This window comes from Synchiropus splendidus, chromosome 17 (genome assembly GCF_027744825.2).
Source record: "Synchiropus splendidus isolate RoL2022-P1 chromosome 17, RoL_Sspl_1.0, whole genome shotgun sequence".
Classification (NCBI taxonomy): domain Eukaryota; kingdom Metazoa; phylum Chordata; class Actinopteri; order Syngnathiformes; family Callionymidae; genus Synchiropus; species Synchiropus splendidus.
The window spans coordinates 14,562,892-14,577,917 of NC_071350.1; the positions used below are offsets into that span (position 1 = coordinate 14,562,892).

The 15,026-nt window shown below is 42.9% G+C and overlaps 2 protein-coding genes across 3 annotated transcripts; both read left to right on the top strand.

The window, feature by feature from the left end:
* The first annotated feature begins 440 nt into the window (after positions 1 to 440).
* apbb3 (amyloid beta (A4) precursor protein-binding, family B, member 3) lies at positions 441 to 10,786 on the top strand. Of its 2 annotated transcripts, none has more exons than XM_053848051.1 (12): positions 441 to 754; positions 2,838 to 3,001; positions 4,413 to 4,468; positions 4,537 to 4,585; positions 4,899 to 5,048; positions 5,120 to 5,247; positions 6,254 to 6,368; positions 6,455 to 6,536; positions 6,595 to 6,678; positions 6,962 to 7,077; positions 7,152 to 7,331; positions 8,330 to 10,786. In XM_053848051.1, the coding sequence occupies exons 1-12, from the start codon at positions 706 to 708 to the stop codon at positions 8,579 to 8,581; spliced, it is 1,425 nt and encodes a 474-aa protein (XP_053704026.1). In that variant the 5' UTR covers positions 441 to 705; the 3' UTR covers positions 8,582 to 10,786. The 2 variants fall into 2 exon arrangements, with proteins under 2 accessions (XP_053704026.1, XP_053704024.1); XM_053848049.1 differs by having other exon boundaries at positions 4,410 to 4,468; positions 8,330 to 10,784.
* An 861-nt stretch (positions 10,787 to 11,647) lies between these two features.
* On the top strand, positions 11,648 to 14,640 carry LOC128748653 (cysteine-rich and transmembrane domain-containing protein 1-like). The gene is made up of 5 exons (XM_053847599.1): positions 11,648 to 11,787; positions 13,318 to 13,390; positions 13,860 to 13,894; positions 13,976 to 14,156; positions 14,444 to 14,640. Exons 1-5 carry the CDS (start codon positions 11,785 to 11,787, stop codon positions 14,581 to 14,583), a joined length of 432 nt encoding a protein of 143 aa, XP_053703574.1. The 5' UTR covers positions 11,648 to 11,784; the 3' UTR covers positions 14,584 to 14,640.
* Positions 14,641 to 15,026: the final 386 nt, after the last annotated feature.

A 15,026-nucleotide genomic window follows, 5' to 3' on the forward strand; every position in this document is an offset into this window, starting at 1 on the left:
AATTATCAATTTTTAAAATGTTTGCAAAGAAATGTGTTCGAAGTTTGTCAAGTATAAATTATGAAACAAACAAAATAAATAAATAAACGATAATAAAAAAAATATCTGTCCCAAAAACAGGGATTGAAGTCAGAATTTGACCTTAAATGTAGCCACATTAGTCATATAACAATTGATACCAATAAAGGAATAACGAAGAAGACGCCTTCTAATTTAGATTTCAAATTGAGATAAACGTGTATAGCATTGCGGAGGTGTGTGTCTGTGCTGGCAAACTGAGTCGTGGGCAGACGTTCCAGGAGACAGAGATGAACTTGAACACCTTTTTCTTTCACATTGAAGGGCGAGCTTCAGATCATCAGCGGGGCAGGGAGTTATGACGTCAGTGGTGAGTCAAAACGGGAGGGGCGGGGGGAGTGATGCTGCCGCCGCCACAGGGAGTGAGAGGGGAGTAGGAGGAAAATAGCATCCTTTGGTTCACACAGAGGAGATAAAGCAGACGGTGGGACCAGAAGGAAGTGGAGAAAAGGACTGATGGTTTTGTTACAGAGACAGACAGGACACTCGGAGACAGAAGGAGGGATAGATAGAGGGTTTATAATTTCTCACCTGGGCCTTTGAAAAGACAGCGTGTGAGTGTGTGTTAATGTGTGTTTTAGTGGGTGATCAGCTGTTTGGAATACACACACGTTGAAGGGTGGAGCCATGATGGGCAAGGATTACATGTTGGCGATCATCATTGTCAACTATGACGGTAAGACAGCACTTTTGAAGCTTGGATCTGTTCCGTTGTGACCCTCAAACTGTCTCCACTGGATCGCTAACTTGTTGTGACATTACTCTCCGCCAGTACATGGAATCTAACTTTCAGCCTAAACGTCCATGTTTCTTTTACATGCGTGAATGAAAGAGGAGACAACATCTGGTTGTTAAGAGAAAAAAAAAAGTCTGACCCCATTTCAGGATGTTGGTCTTTTATTGCCGGACTCTGCTCATGACCTGGTTTTTAAATAAGGTCAAACAGCGCACGCATGCATCAGCACTCGGTCACAGAAGTAGCGCCCTGGGCTGAAGGACACTGGTCACTGAAATGCTGTTCTCACTCCCGTATTGGTTGAGACAGTAGAAACCTGCAGCTTTTTTTCTGTTCAACTTCATTTGAGGAGAATAAACTTCGAGGATGATAAGTGATATATGATCATACCAATAGTTTTAGAACATGATATGTACATTTTATTCAAATATTTAAGGTATGCATTGTCCCTGTTATCTGAACAGCTCAAACAGATGTTGTGCCTTGAGACCTCTGAATCTGTTGTTTTAGCTGCTCTAGTTTCAAGTGAGAGACACACCTTAAAGCAATTAGGAGTCGCCAATCTGCCTCATTATGTGTTTGGCCTGTGAGAGGAAATCAGAGTGCCCAGGGGAAAAGCAGATAAGCACCGGGAGAAAACAGCAACCATAGTGACACCAAGTTGCGCTTGAAATTAGTTTCCACTTTTTTTCAGTTTTTCACGTTTAAATAGATCCTTTTTCTTAATACATATAGTCACAAACGCATTAATTGCTTTTTCTATTCCATTTTAAGTTTAATTAATATAAATATTTAGGCCAGAAAATGATGAGAAAAAGGCTGAGAATTATATAATACAGAACAATATAATCAAGCAAAACATCACGCAGGGAGACCGCAGTCAGGTGACCAATCATTGTCCTTGAGGGAAACAACATGGCTGCATGGACTATGGCCCTTCACCAGTCTACTTCATTGGCGTCGCCTCAGGAATGTTATCATGCCATGTCAAGACTTGCTTAGCTGCTCCACACATGCTGCCCTGAAGTGCGCTGTGACTTCACTATCATCTGACAGGCCAGAGAAGTTGTGCGTCACAGCAGCAACAGGTGCTTCGGCCATGTTGTTTCAGAACAAAACAAAGCGGCAGAACAGGTTGGATTGCAGTGGTGATGGCCCCATATTGCCCAGTCACAACTTCGAATGGCCTCCAACGTGATGTCATCATGTTTATTATTACACAGCCGCCACTCACGTAAGCAGTGAATGTAATGTGCTGCAACAATTTCACTTGCTTTATCGTCATCTTCCCATGAAACTAATGAGAGGCCTTGACACTGTGGTGGCCGATGTTTCGTCTGCATTACATCACAGGTCAAGTCAAACTTGACACAGCTCAAGGTCCGTGACAAAACTGACTGCAGAATTAAGAAAACATGACATTGTCGGGGAGCATTTCACATGTGTATTGTCACTTCTTTTTGTGATGAACATCGAGTTTCAAACCAGGGTGGGGTCGCCGATATCATTTGCATAAACCAGTTTGTTCTCACCAGTGTTGACCAAGTGACGCTCAACAGACAAAAGTGATTATGACTTAAACTACACCGCCGATGACTTTGTCTTTCAGCTTGCTGATTGAGCGTTTCCTGTCTCAGAGGGTTCATTAATTATTCAGGACCTCTTCGGTTACAAGCCTTTCAGTCTGGACTGTACTCAAATGATCTCACACAAGTCGAAGCGAGAGAAAACATGCAAAACACTAGTGAGAACAACAGATATTTGGTTCATCAGACTGTAATCCGTGTCAGACGGAGGGTCGGCTCCGATGGTCGCCGCTCTTTGGATCTCCTACACCTCACTTCTGCTGACAATATGTTCACGTGCCACCCCACACTGGAGTCACCTTCAGCTGAAATGTCGAGTCAGAGAACATCGATTTATGAAACTAATCCAGTTGACACGTGATTCTTTAAAATCAATGTTTGATTTGGTTATCAGCACATTTTCTGGTGACTCATTCTCTGATATGATGACTCTGCAGACAACATCTGGACAGACCAGAACCTGCTCATGGACCCAGACCTTCCCACTGGCTGGAGAACCATCAAAGACTCGACTGGAACTTACTATTGGCACGTTCCTACAGGAGCGACCCAGTGGCAGCATCCGAAACTCGGCGCCGCGCAACATCAGCTGGAGGCAAAGGTGGGATGAACAAGAGAGAAGAGATGAGAGTGAATTCGTGAGGCGTAACAGGCCAATTACGAGTCGGGAGAAAACATCTTTATGCTCAACAACAACCAGCTCCTTCAGGAGGGTTTGGGCTCCTGCTCCTGCTGCTCACCAGCTGTTCGTCTCACTTTCAGGAAAGAGGTTGATAATTAGAAACGTAGCATGGTCAGAATGAGCCTGTCGAGTTCTGGAATTTCTGGAAAGGGACGAAAAGATCCATTCAAAAGAGAGACTCAGAATTAGTGGGGGGATCAAGGTGGCGACTGATAGAATCATGAGGTTCTGGTCCTCAGTGATTCCAGCTTCCTGTCTGAGGGATAAATGTTTGGCTGTAGATTCCTCAAGAGAACACAGAGGAACGGAGAAGAGACCCATCATCTGTGTTCATGGAGTCTGTGCCAGTGAGTGACCGTAGCAGCAGGATACCACACGGTGATGGGCGGCACCGACAGCTGCTGAGGGTGTTGCTAGAATAATAACAAAGCTTGACACAAGATCATCGTTTTGATTAGTTTTGGGGCTTCCTCTCAAGAGTGTTGATGCTTGTCACATGAGGCCTCTGTGGAAGACACCATGAAACATTGAACAGATTTCTATGAAAACAGTGCTACATTAAGAACTGGAAAACAAGAGCTGGTTTCTTCCCTTTCTCACTGGAGTAACTGATATGATTGTTTGAGATACAGTATTGATCTGCAGCAGATCAATACACACTTGACTGGAATCTAATTGTGGTGTTCTCTGGTTTTGTAGGTGAGCCATCATTCTTTCTAGACAATAAGACCGTTTCAAAGTTGCAAAGTTACGTCTTATCAGGGTTGGAAATGACGTCCTTCAACAGGTGGAGGAGTGAAAGGCTCTCAGGGTGTAGAAAGTGTGAGAGCCACTGATGCCCCTGTTATTGGCGCGCTTTATTTAAGAGTGAAGTGCAAAAGCAGGGGACGCCTTCAGAGGCTCTGGCACAAACTCACAAAGAGATACTGTAAAGAGAGACCTGTCTCTTGACTTGGGTGCACCTTGTTAGCGCCATCTAATGCCAAAATGAAAAACAATATTTGAATGAATCAATAGAGCTGGGTCATTCAACTGATGACTTCAGGGTCAATAGAAAAGGAAGCTATACTCTATTATTGTAGCAAAATTAGCAAAGTAGCAATATATTAAAGAGAAAAATCCAATATTTCATTCTGATTTAGTCGACTAGTCTAATATGAAAAAAAGAGAATGATTTGGTGATGGACTGCATTTCAGTTTTGGTTGTCTTGAATCATAACTGGTCTTGACAAGTTTTTACTAAAGATCTATTGACCACTGACAGCTACAACTGGATGTCCAGAAGAGCTAGCCATTGATGATCTTATAGCTCTCCATATTTATTCAGCAGGAGGACGCTGGAGATCAAACTCCGATCAAGCAAACTGACAGCGTTCCGCAGGGAAGGTAACGCAGACACTCGTGTTTTATCCAACCGTTTTATTTGTGTGTCTCAAAAGAATTTCCTGTTCTAGGACTTCCTGGCATGATGAATATCTCAGTAGCCAAGATCGTGACTCCAAGGTAACATTGAGCGTGATGTCGCAGTAATTGTTAATTCCATCTGAATTCCTGTTCAGTGTTGAAACCGAAATCTTTTGAAGTTGAAGAATGTTACTCAGGAGAATGCAACACTCCATGGTCTGAAACACTGAATCAGAGCTGCCTGTCCTCTGTTCCAGAGTATTAATCCACTCTAATCTCTCCTTGTTGCGAGTCCACCTCTCTATACCAGTTTTATGCGGCATTAATCGGGTTTAATCTGTTTTAATCTGTCTCGCTGTGTCCTGTTTTTTCTTTGTCACCCAATAACCCTGCTCTGTCCGTCTGTCTCCAGTGCTTTGCAGTGCGTTCTCTGGGGTGGCTGCAGGTGGAAGAGGAGGATCTGTCCCCAGGTCGCAGTAGTCTTGCTGTCAGTAACGTCATCCAGCAGTTGTCTCACAGCAACAGCCCCGAGCAGAGAGACAGGTTGGGGGCATGGGGGGAGGTGAGGCGTCTGTGTTGTGATGCACTAGTCAGTGTTCAAGGCTGCCTCTTCACCTCGCTGTCTCGCCGCAGGGTCGAGAGATGATGATGGTTTTGAAGAAAGACACCTTGTCACTGTTGGACCCGTTAGACCACACCCCGCTCCACTCTCAACCCATCATTAACATTCGGGTTTGGGGTGTCGGTTGCAATAATGGCAGGTGAGTTTCAGTGGTAGTCAGGCAAGTCCCAAAAATCATCAAGACTGAACGATAAACTTTGATAAATACATTGATAAAATTACTACATTGACTTTTTCTTTACTTATCTCTGGAAATACTGAAAACAAGTGCACATGCCAGGTCTATATGTGGTGCTGTAATTTGAAAAACAACGACAGCATGAACTCAGCAGATGGAAACTAAGTCCGAGATGTGATCCAACATTTAAAAGTGTCCAGACACAGGTGCTCGGATGTTTGGACAACTTTAAACAGTGAACGACTTCAAAGACAAGACTATGATGTAATCATTTGAAAATGTTTCAGTCATACGGCATTTTCAGATCTGCTCACTCTGAAACTAGGCTTCCATGAGTTGTGACTGAAAAAGTTTAAGTGGCCAAAAGCCTTATCTGACACAGAACTTGAGCCGGTGCGACTGACTGCGCCTCGTCTTGTGGGCGGGTCCTTACTGTCTCTGCTTTTCACTGTTGCCTTCTGCACGGCCGAACTTGCATGGCTTGATGTTTTTGCATGATGAAGGGTCTTACTTAAACTCACCGTTGCACTAATGCTGCCACTCTCTGTGTTTCCCAAACGCTACCTCACTGCTCTGCTTGCACAGGGACAGGTAAACGCTCTGCCTCTACCTCTCCACCCTCACAGATAGAACACGAACACACTCAAGTCTCCACCTGTAATCTACCATGACCACACACAATATGTTTTTGACTTTGAAGTTCAGTGGTCACAGCAACCAATTATTGGCTGTGAATTGTGGGTGAAAACAAAGTTCTACTTCACCATAGTGACATTGAACTACCACCCGACAGACAAGTGCCCCTGGCTGCTTTATGGACCCAGCTTTTTCATATGCTAAAGCTACTAGCATCAGGTGTAAGTGATGAATTTTAAGCCTCAGTATTTCAGAGGAGTTTTTTAAACAGTTCAGGGTGACTCTGTTTACACACCAAAATACAAAATATTTGACCCCCACCTCTGTTTAGGGACTTTGCCTTCGTGGCGGGCGACAAAGACAGCTGCATGTTGAAGTGCCACGTGTTCCGCTGCGACGCTCCAGCCAAGACCATCGCCTCTGCACTGCACGAGATGTGCTCCAAGGTCTGATTCGTAAAATGTCCTCACAGAGATTCTCCTTGTTTGTTTCTCCCCCTGAATAAAAGCGACATCTTACTTGTTGTTGACAGATGATGTCAGAGAAGTCGCTCGTACGGCCATCTCGCTCGCTCACCATGGAAAGTATCTCCCCTGAGGACCTTCCTAGACAAGGTGAGTCACCTTTCTGACTCTGTCTCTCGCTCTCTGACTCACCACTGTTGTGTTTCAGTGGAGTTTCTGGAAGCAGTGCGAAAGCAGGTCCAAAAGTTTGAGGTGCAATACATCGGAAACCTACCAGTGTCTCGAGCAATGGGTGAGACTGATCGGTTACTTAAATTTAATGTAGAGAAATGAACATAATCATATGAGTTAGCCAGTCATTATTGGGGAAAAGGACATAAGTCACTCTTCTATTTTGTGACCTTTAGTTTTGCAAAACAAGAAGACTCATGATGGAGAGAGTGGCTCACCATTTGTCTTTATAAAAACATGCAACAAAGGGCTGCGAGTGGAGAAATCAACAAGCCTCTGAGGGCGGAACAAGACTGTTAGAACTTGAGTGATAGAAATGCAGTTGAGATGTCTCCTTATGGCAGGCATGGAGGTGTTGAACAGAGCCATCGAAAGCATCATGAACTCAACAGACAAAGACGACTGGGAGCAGACAGTCATCCATGTCACTGATAATGTTCTGTCTCTGTGGAGGGGTGAGGTAAGGTTTCTGCCACACAGTCAATTTCCTCATCAAACATTAGCCACCAAGCTCAGCTCAGCTGCCCTTTTCAGGACGGCGACGAGCCTCTCTGGGAGTGCCAGGTGCGATTCCTGACCTTCCTGGGAGTGGGACATGACAGCCACACCTTTGCTGTGATCGTGGATAGCGGCACTCAGCGATTTGAATGCCACGTGTTTTGGTGTGAACCTGATGCTGGATTCCTCTCCGAGGCTGTGCAGGCTGCGTGTATGGTAGGAGACTCTGTATTGATTCCTTCGTTCCACGGCTATATTTCAACTACTGAACCACATTGTATATATGTGTAAACATGTAGCATCATCAGACCTTTACCTGGACTCACTTAAGTTGATATCTGGTTGAATTGTATGGACTCACCATCAATACATAAGTCCACGGAGTAGCTCTACCTTGATACCACTTGTGGACACTTTAGGGTATCGCAGAGGTGATCCAAGGACAAATAGAGGTCACCTCAGGATGACCTGGAGTTACCTTACTGGACATACCCGCACCAGAAAGGCATCCATAAAGGATCCTGATGAGTGTAAGCTGGCACTATTCAAGGCCCACAGTTTTGGGTAGCGGCCCACAGAACAAGATCGTTGATGCACAAGGTCAAAATGAGCTGGCTCGACAGGGTTTCCCTCAAAGTTACAGTAGAGGGCACAGTGGCAAACAATCGACATGACTTAAGATCTGGCTGTGAACAACACTATTGGCTGAAACAAAGGACACTGGAATTGAAAATATAATTGAATAAATAAATATAAATAAAGTATTGCATAGGAAAAAAACAATTGAAATTGAAAATAGCTCATCAAAAATAAAATAAAATAAAAAACAGGATGCATTTTTCCTAGATTTTTTCCAGCCAATATTTAAAAAAAATATAATAATAACATTAATTTTACAATGTTTCAGTGTTCATCTTTCAAGGTCTGTTGTAAGGAAGCACTGTTATAGGGAAAGGGTGGGGTTTGTTTTGGATCCAACACAGTTGTTTTGTCATTTTGCTGTGGATTTTTTGATGCCAATTTTAATTGTCAATTTCAATTGCCATATATCTGCCAATAGAAGCTGGCACCAGTCTGAAACCACACAAAGCCCCGTCCGACCCTTTTGATACCTGATTTGGCTCGTATCGTTCACATCACCCGATCTATTGTTTTCCAAATGATTTCCGAATGTATTTTCCATACTGTAATAAATTGTTCTCCTCTTGCCTCAGGTTCAGTATCAGAAGTGCTTGGTCGCTCAGACTCCTCCTCCAAGGTCCAAGCTATGGCACGGGTCCTCATCAAAGGTCAAAAGGGCCAACTCCATGGATGGTGCTGCCTTTCCGCCTCTAACATCTCACCACCATGGCAACAGTGGTGCCTCCGTGATGCCCCGGATATCCAAAGGGAACAACAGCGGCGTCAGGAAGGGGATGCTGGCTTTCTTTGAAACCTTCCGTAACAAGCAGACCGCCACTTCCTAATGATGGTGGCAGGGCCATCAGTCTGTGTCTGGTTTGAACACTGGTGGTGAAGCGCTGATGGCCCAACCTCCGCCCTCAACCGACTTCACCTCATCAGCAATGCACAAGACAAGACAACCTCAAATCTAGGGTCTGGTGAAATATCACTCTGTTCAGTCAAGCTGGTGGTCAGAATCAGAGTTCCGATTCGAACCTGAGAAAACATCATATCTAATAAGTAGTTTGAGGGGAGAAGGTTTAGTCCATATATATGTATATATATATATATATATATATATATATATATATATACACACACACACACACACACACACACACACACACAATAAACATGACGCTCTAGCACCGCCCAGTGGCTGCAGAGCACACAACAACTAGAATGTATCTTGATGAAATAAAGGCCGGTGGAAACCATAGTAAAGATTTAGTCTAGTAGGTATGAGATGCTTTAACTAGCTGCATGTCATGACACTGAAATGCTGCATTTTTATTTTATTTTTTAACCAATGAGCTCTTTACGTCTCCTTCCCTTCCCTCCTTCGTTATTTTACTTTAATTTTTAATTCCCATGATAAACTTTACCTTGTTCTCCTATTTATCTCTGACATTACGTACTATAATGAGGAGTTATTGTCTTGGAGGAATCAGATATTGTCTGTAGCAGCCCGATGAACTCCCAATTTTTCCTCTTTGAATATATCTGTCTCCATCCAACCCTCCACACCATGCTACTGCTTATACTCAACAGACACGCTTAGAAACCTTGAACTGACCGTCCCCTCGCTTTCCTCCAGTTGATGTCATTTCCTCCTCTATCGTCAAAAAATAGCGCCAAGTCGATGAGGTGTTTAGGGATAAAGGATTTAATGTTGCATTACTTGGTTGACTGAATCCATATGCAGGTGCATAGTTGTTTTAACAGGGAACATTTTTGCACCTTCTTCTGAACCATGATCTCAGGGGCTGATTCACTATAGGTCTGCTGAAATGCATGTAAAAATGTTGCTCATACTAAAGACAACAAAGCGATTTATAAAGCGAGAAGACAAAGGTTTGGGTCTTCCAAGGGTGTGAAAATTTGCATGGCTCCCTGCTAGGCTGGAATGAATTAGCATTTGGGAGGATAATTGAATTACTGCACGCAGTCTGAGATATCAAACAAGACAGTGGTCCAAGTGTTGTGTGTACGTAATTGCTCACACATGGCTGCAGTGATTTTAGTGAAGAGGCGACACAACTGTGACGTAGAGAAGCTTCATCATTGGGATAGTGATTCTCCCTTGTGGGAAATCCCCTCTGTCAGCTCATCTAGTTTGCTCCTGGACTCTTCTTGCTAACGTCCTTCCTTCCTTCAATTCATTGTGACTCCATCAATGTTAAGCTTCAAGCCTCTACTCTTCCATTGTTCTCATAATTCAAAATGATCCTTGTGCCATCATTTGTCATGACAAATATGTTGGTTTCAAAATGCCCCTTGTGGAGCCAATGCCCACAAAATCTTCGGTTTTGACTTTGCAACTGAAAATCAAATCATGCTCTATAATACATTTCACTTCAAAAGCCTATAATTTCTGTTTCTGTAGATTATTATGACTCCCTGACGGCAGTGAAAAGTCAACATTTTTTAATTCAAAATGAACAATCATGCTTTATGAAAATCATTTGTGGGTTGGTTACAATCTAACCTCAATATAATTTGAAGCAGATCATTTTATTTATATATTTTTACAAAATATTCAGTTGCAAAGATGATCACTATGAAAAAGTATTCTGTATACGTGTCCTGAGACTGTCAATGACAACATGAAATAGATGAACGAATGTGAACATTCTTAGTTTAAAAAAAGTGCAACATAAACAAAGGGATAAATCATCACTGTTAAAGGAGACAGTTTAAATCTTGTCACACATAACATCCATTTTTAAGGGGAGAATTCCTGGATGATCTATGACCCAACACTGAGCTTGGAGTTGTTGTTTTTTTTGGATGACAGTTCAATGTTCTGTAACAGTCAGAAGTCCCTGTGTCTGATTTACTAGGCTCTTGAATATCAGCAGAAATAAAGATGTCATGTACAAATTAACCCAATAAAACATGTTTTGTCTGTTTGAGAGTTTGTCACTGCCATGATGATAGAGACTCAGGAAGAGTGGATAGAAAGAACAACATCAGAAATGAAGCTCGGGTATGGAGACAAAGTTTGGGAGGCCAAATGGTTTGGTCATGTGAAGGGGAGAGCCAGTGTTGGACCAAGAAATTGAAGAATGAGTAAGAGAACCAGGGAATGTGGTGAAGGAGGACTTCATGGTTTGACTAGGAAGGAAGAGCGACCAAGGCTTCATCAGATGTGCATCTCTTTCATGAAGCCTAAAGAGATTTTAAGTCCAGAAGTCCAAGATTTTCTGTGATTCTGGGAGTTTGTTCCACCATTTTTGGGGCAAAGAGTTGTGAGTTTCTGGGACGGGACAATCCTGTCCATAAGAGCTCTCTAAGGCTGACTCTGGGGTGGAAGGCTTCACCATTTCCCGGCTCTTCTCTAGTCCTGATTCTTTTCTTGTCCCTACTGTCGCCATAGCCACTTCATGCTCATTCTCAGTCCACAAACTTGTGGTGCATTACCACAAATCAGGATGCAACAGAAACTCTGTTCTGGTCGAATTTAATCTCAAAGATTAGCAATGGGTGGGTTCCTTCGGGAGCAACAATGTCAATGAAGAAGCAGCTTTTTCAGCTGCAGCTACACTGATGCAATACGGCCAGTGATTCGGTTCATGTGATCAGCGGTCAGCGACTCAGGCCCTGTCCACACAAGATCTGTGTCAGATAGGCCTTTCATCCTCAGAGTTTTCAGTCCCCGATACTTCCTGAAACCCATTCTGTAGGCGGAATAATTGTCTGTGAAAACAAAACACCCAGAGTGGCGCTTAACAATATGTCAAAACTGGTTTGTGTTCAAATGCTGTAGGCTATTATTCCCCTTGAACTGTTTATTTCCGCCAGATGAAGGGGGAAGAAAGAAAGTAGGAAGGACAGACGGAGGAGGGAAGGCTGAGGAGAGGACGAGAAAGAGGAAGGGCCAGTGGATGGAGAAGGTCACACCTATCTTCATCGAAGAAGCCTTTAGCACAGACTCAATACTTTAGAGCAAGACAACAAGGAAACTGAATATTCATCTCATCTCCATCAATTTAAATCCAGCGGCATGGTAAGTCACTTTGTCTACATCCAGATGAAGATATATGTATTTTACACAAGTAAGTCGTTCAAATTGCCTTAATGGATCAGTTTAATGGATCAGTTTATGAGCTGATGATGATCACTTTCAAACTTTTTAAGACCCTATTTTTGACATTTGCAAGAAGGAACCTATGCTTTTCATTTATGAATTGGAAATCAACTAGAAACATATTTGTTGGCTTCAGGGTCAAAACACACACTGTGTGTCCATGAGAGGTTCGAGATGATTCAACAGTTCAAGTCACAGTAGCAGTCTGTGTCCGTGTTGCGGTTGCCATGGAGACGTGCATATAGGATTAGCGCTGGTATGCCAGGACACCGATGGAATTTTGACAAACTGAGTGATTATTGTTCCGTGAAGATGATTAAGAGACAGTCGACCGACAAATTGGTTCAGGAAATGAATCCCTGGCCAGGATTCTCTTTCTTGACATTCTCCTAGAGCAGACCTGGGCAAAGTGCAGCCCGGGGGCCATATGCGGCCCTTTTCCTGTGTTTTTGCGGCCCTCATGAGGTCGGACTAAAACTATACAACTGATAAGTAGTCATTTTTCGGACTATTTTTTGTCTTGTTTCTTTCTTAGCATTACTATTTCAAGAATGATTATAACATGTTCAGGACTTAAATTTCTTTTCATCTGCCATTTTAGTGAGTATTTTTTGTTCCTCAAAATACATGAAAAGAAAATTGAAAATATATATTCTAATTTCCTTTTAATATTTCATAGATATTTTTGCTCTAGTTTCATTATTTATATTCAACTTAAATTGCATAATTGCCTAATAAATGCACTATTTTTATAGGTTTCATGCCATATTTGCACTTAATATCTTTGCTTCCATTGAATGGTTCGTTCTTTGTTACGTAAGATTTTTTTTGTCCCGTCATGTTTCTTAGTCATCGCCGCCTTCCTTTTGGCATGATGGCCCCTCACTACTGTCACAGTTTATAATGTGGCCCTTTAGGAAATTTAACTGCCCACCTCTGTCCTAGAGAGAGTCTGAAATGAGTGACACTGCTAAGACTGATATGGGAATTCAAATTCCCATACATTTTTTCTCTGGAAAACTGTGATGTGTTTTATAGTATTCACTTCAGTTAAGATAGTTTTCAGCCCGTAACAATTTCAGATTATATTAAGTCAGTGGACACAACTGTGTGGATTCAATATGACTAAACAGCAGAATGTCACCTGTCGCTTGCAAATAAATGAAGACATTCAAATAGTGTGTTTAAAATTGTAGTAATTCATTTTTCATCGCAGCCACGTTTATTCAACCTAAGACCCATGGGGCCAAGGATATTGCCCCACCATCCAGTATCTAGATGATGTATCTAGTGTGATATTTTGATTCAGGTGGAACAAGTGAAGGTAGAGGGAGCAAATGCACGAGTGAGATACAGAGAAAGGGCTTTAAATTTTCTACTCCTTGCAATTCTGTTTACATTTTGGCCACTTGCTTGAGTTTGACACCCCTTATCTTTTCACTCTCCTAGATGAGTGGAGACCAACCGCCCCCATATGGTCCACCTCAGCCGGTTGGCGCTTCTGCACCAGGCTTCCCTTCAGGTTTGTTGCGCTGCATGATGAGGGACACTGCACAGATGAATGTCCCTGGCAGTATAAGAATTCACAAACCAGCAGCATTTTGATCTTGGGAGGCGAGAATATCCTGTTTTCAGTCGACCAAGTAAATAAAGTCTTGACTCAAAACAATGAAAGAAAGCCTTTCCTTTAACAGGGGCGAGATTCTATGCCAGCTAACCAGGACGAGCCTCATTTAGAGTCATCAATTAGCCTCTTGTGAACTTTGGGAGGCAACCGGTGCGCCCAGAGGACACCTACACAAAATCACTGAGACGACAAGTAAAAGCTGCAGTCATGTTACCCAATACATTATTAATGCATGTACATTTCCATGTCAAAATCTTAAAGTGTGTTGGTCATTGGGATGTTGTGTTGGGGGTGGGGTTGCACACTCGAGTTTAACCTAGAATCAAACAGGTTTTCAACGTGCTTCCATGTCGTGTCTTCACAGCTTATAACTCTGCATTTCCTGGCACATCTTATCAGGTATTCAGCACGCTATCAATAAATCACCCAGTGGATCTAATGTTGTGACTTTGTAGAGCATGTCTTGGTTCTCTCTTCCAGAGTTACCCACCTCAGACCTTCCCTGGTGGACAGCCTCCCTCAGTGTACCACGTGCAGCCGTCCAGTGCTTCCGGTCCATTTATGAACCAGCCAGGGTACCAGGGATACAGCACCGAGCCTCAGGGGTCCTCATACCCATGGGATGACATCAAGTCTTATGGAGAGCAACCAAAACACACAGGTGCGTTGAAGCTCAAGTGCTCCAGTCCAGTAATTAAATAAGTCTATGATAATATGAAAATAAATCATAAATGTCTCAAACTATTTAACAGGTAAATCTTTGTAGGTCATAATATCCACTCAAAATGGCTTTAGTCACACTGGTAAACATGCTATTTTGAACTTTGTCAGCTGACCCACATTCATCCGTGGTTGGAGTCTCTTAGAGCAAAGGAACCTGAAGATGAAGGTTTGAGGGTGTGTTAAGAGTGGTTCAGAATGACATCCGCATGTGTTGATTTCTTCCAGTGTTTCTCCTGGATAAGAACCGTGGTGGCACCAGCATGGGAGGTGGTGCCGGCGGAGCAATGAAGTCATGCCTCTCTGCTTGTTCTGCCGCGCTGTGCTGCTGCTGCCTGTGGGACTTGTTGACCCAAAACTTCTGCTGACAACTCAACCTTCATTTTTTTGCATTTGGAATCATCACCCTTATAGAAGGAATGAATTCAAACAATAATCCTGCTAAGATGCTCTGCGCTTTGTGCTGCATTGTTATCAATCCTTTGCCAATAAATAAATAAATGTAAGCCTGTCGTCAGCTCTCGATCCATACTGGTCTTTCCATTCCAGCAAAACACAACGGCTGTGTTCCTGAATGTGATGCATGGATGAAACATGACAGAACAAATTCTTCAAAATTAGAACTCTGAGATTTTTCATAGTGATAAGTCTGTCAACATAAGCCGGACATATTTCACCACAGGACATTCACTGATTTGTAAAGAGCAGGACTATAACAAAGAAAACACAGCTAACTGCCACAGCTGAAACTAATGAGAATTACAGTGAGGCTTTTCGGTGATGCTCATGAAAACCTGTTGCTCTTGTCCCT

Bases quoted from the DNA above. Each gene is read 5' to 3' on its own strand.
- apbb3 (XM_053848049.1), top strand. From the start codon at position 706: ATGATGGGCAAGGATTACATGTTGGCGATCATCATTGTCAACTATGAC. The intron at 5,248-6,253 runs GTGAGTTTCAGT...ACCTCTGTTTAG, and splicing joins GTCGGTTGCAATAATGGCAG to GGACTTTGCCTTCGTGGCGG. The intron at 7,078-7,151 runs GTAAGGTTTCTG...TGCCCTTTTCAG, and splicing joins TGTCTCTGTGGAGGGGTGAG to GACGGCGACGAGCCTCTCTG.
- LOC128748653 (XM_053847599.1), top strand. The intron at 13,391-13,859 runs GTTTGTTGCGCT...GTGTCTTCACAG, and splicing joins TGCACCAGGCTTCCCTTCAG to CTTATAACTCTGCATTTCCT. The intron at 13,895-13,975 runs GTATTCAGCACG...TCTCTCTTCCAG, and splicing joins TTCCTGGCACATCTTATCAG to AGTTACCCACCTCAGACCTT.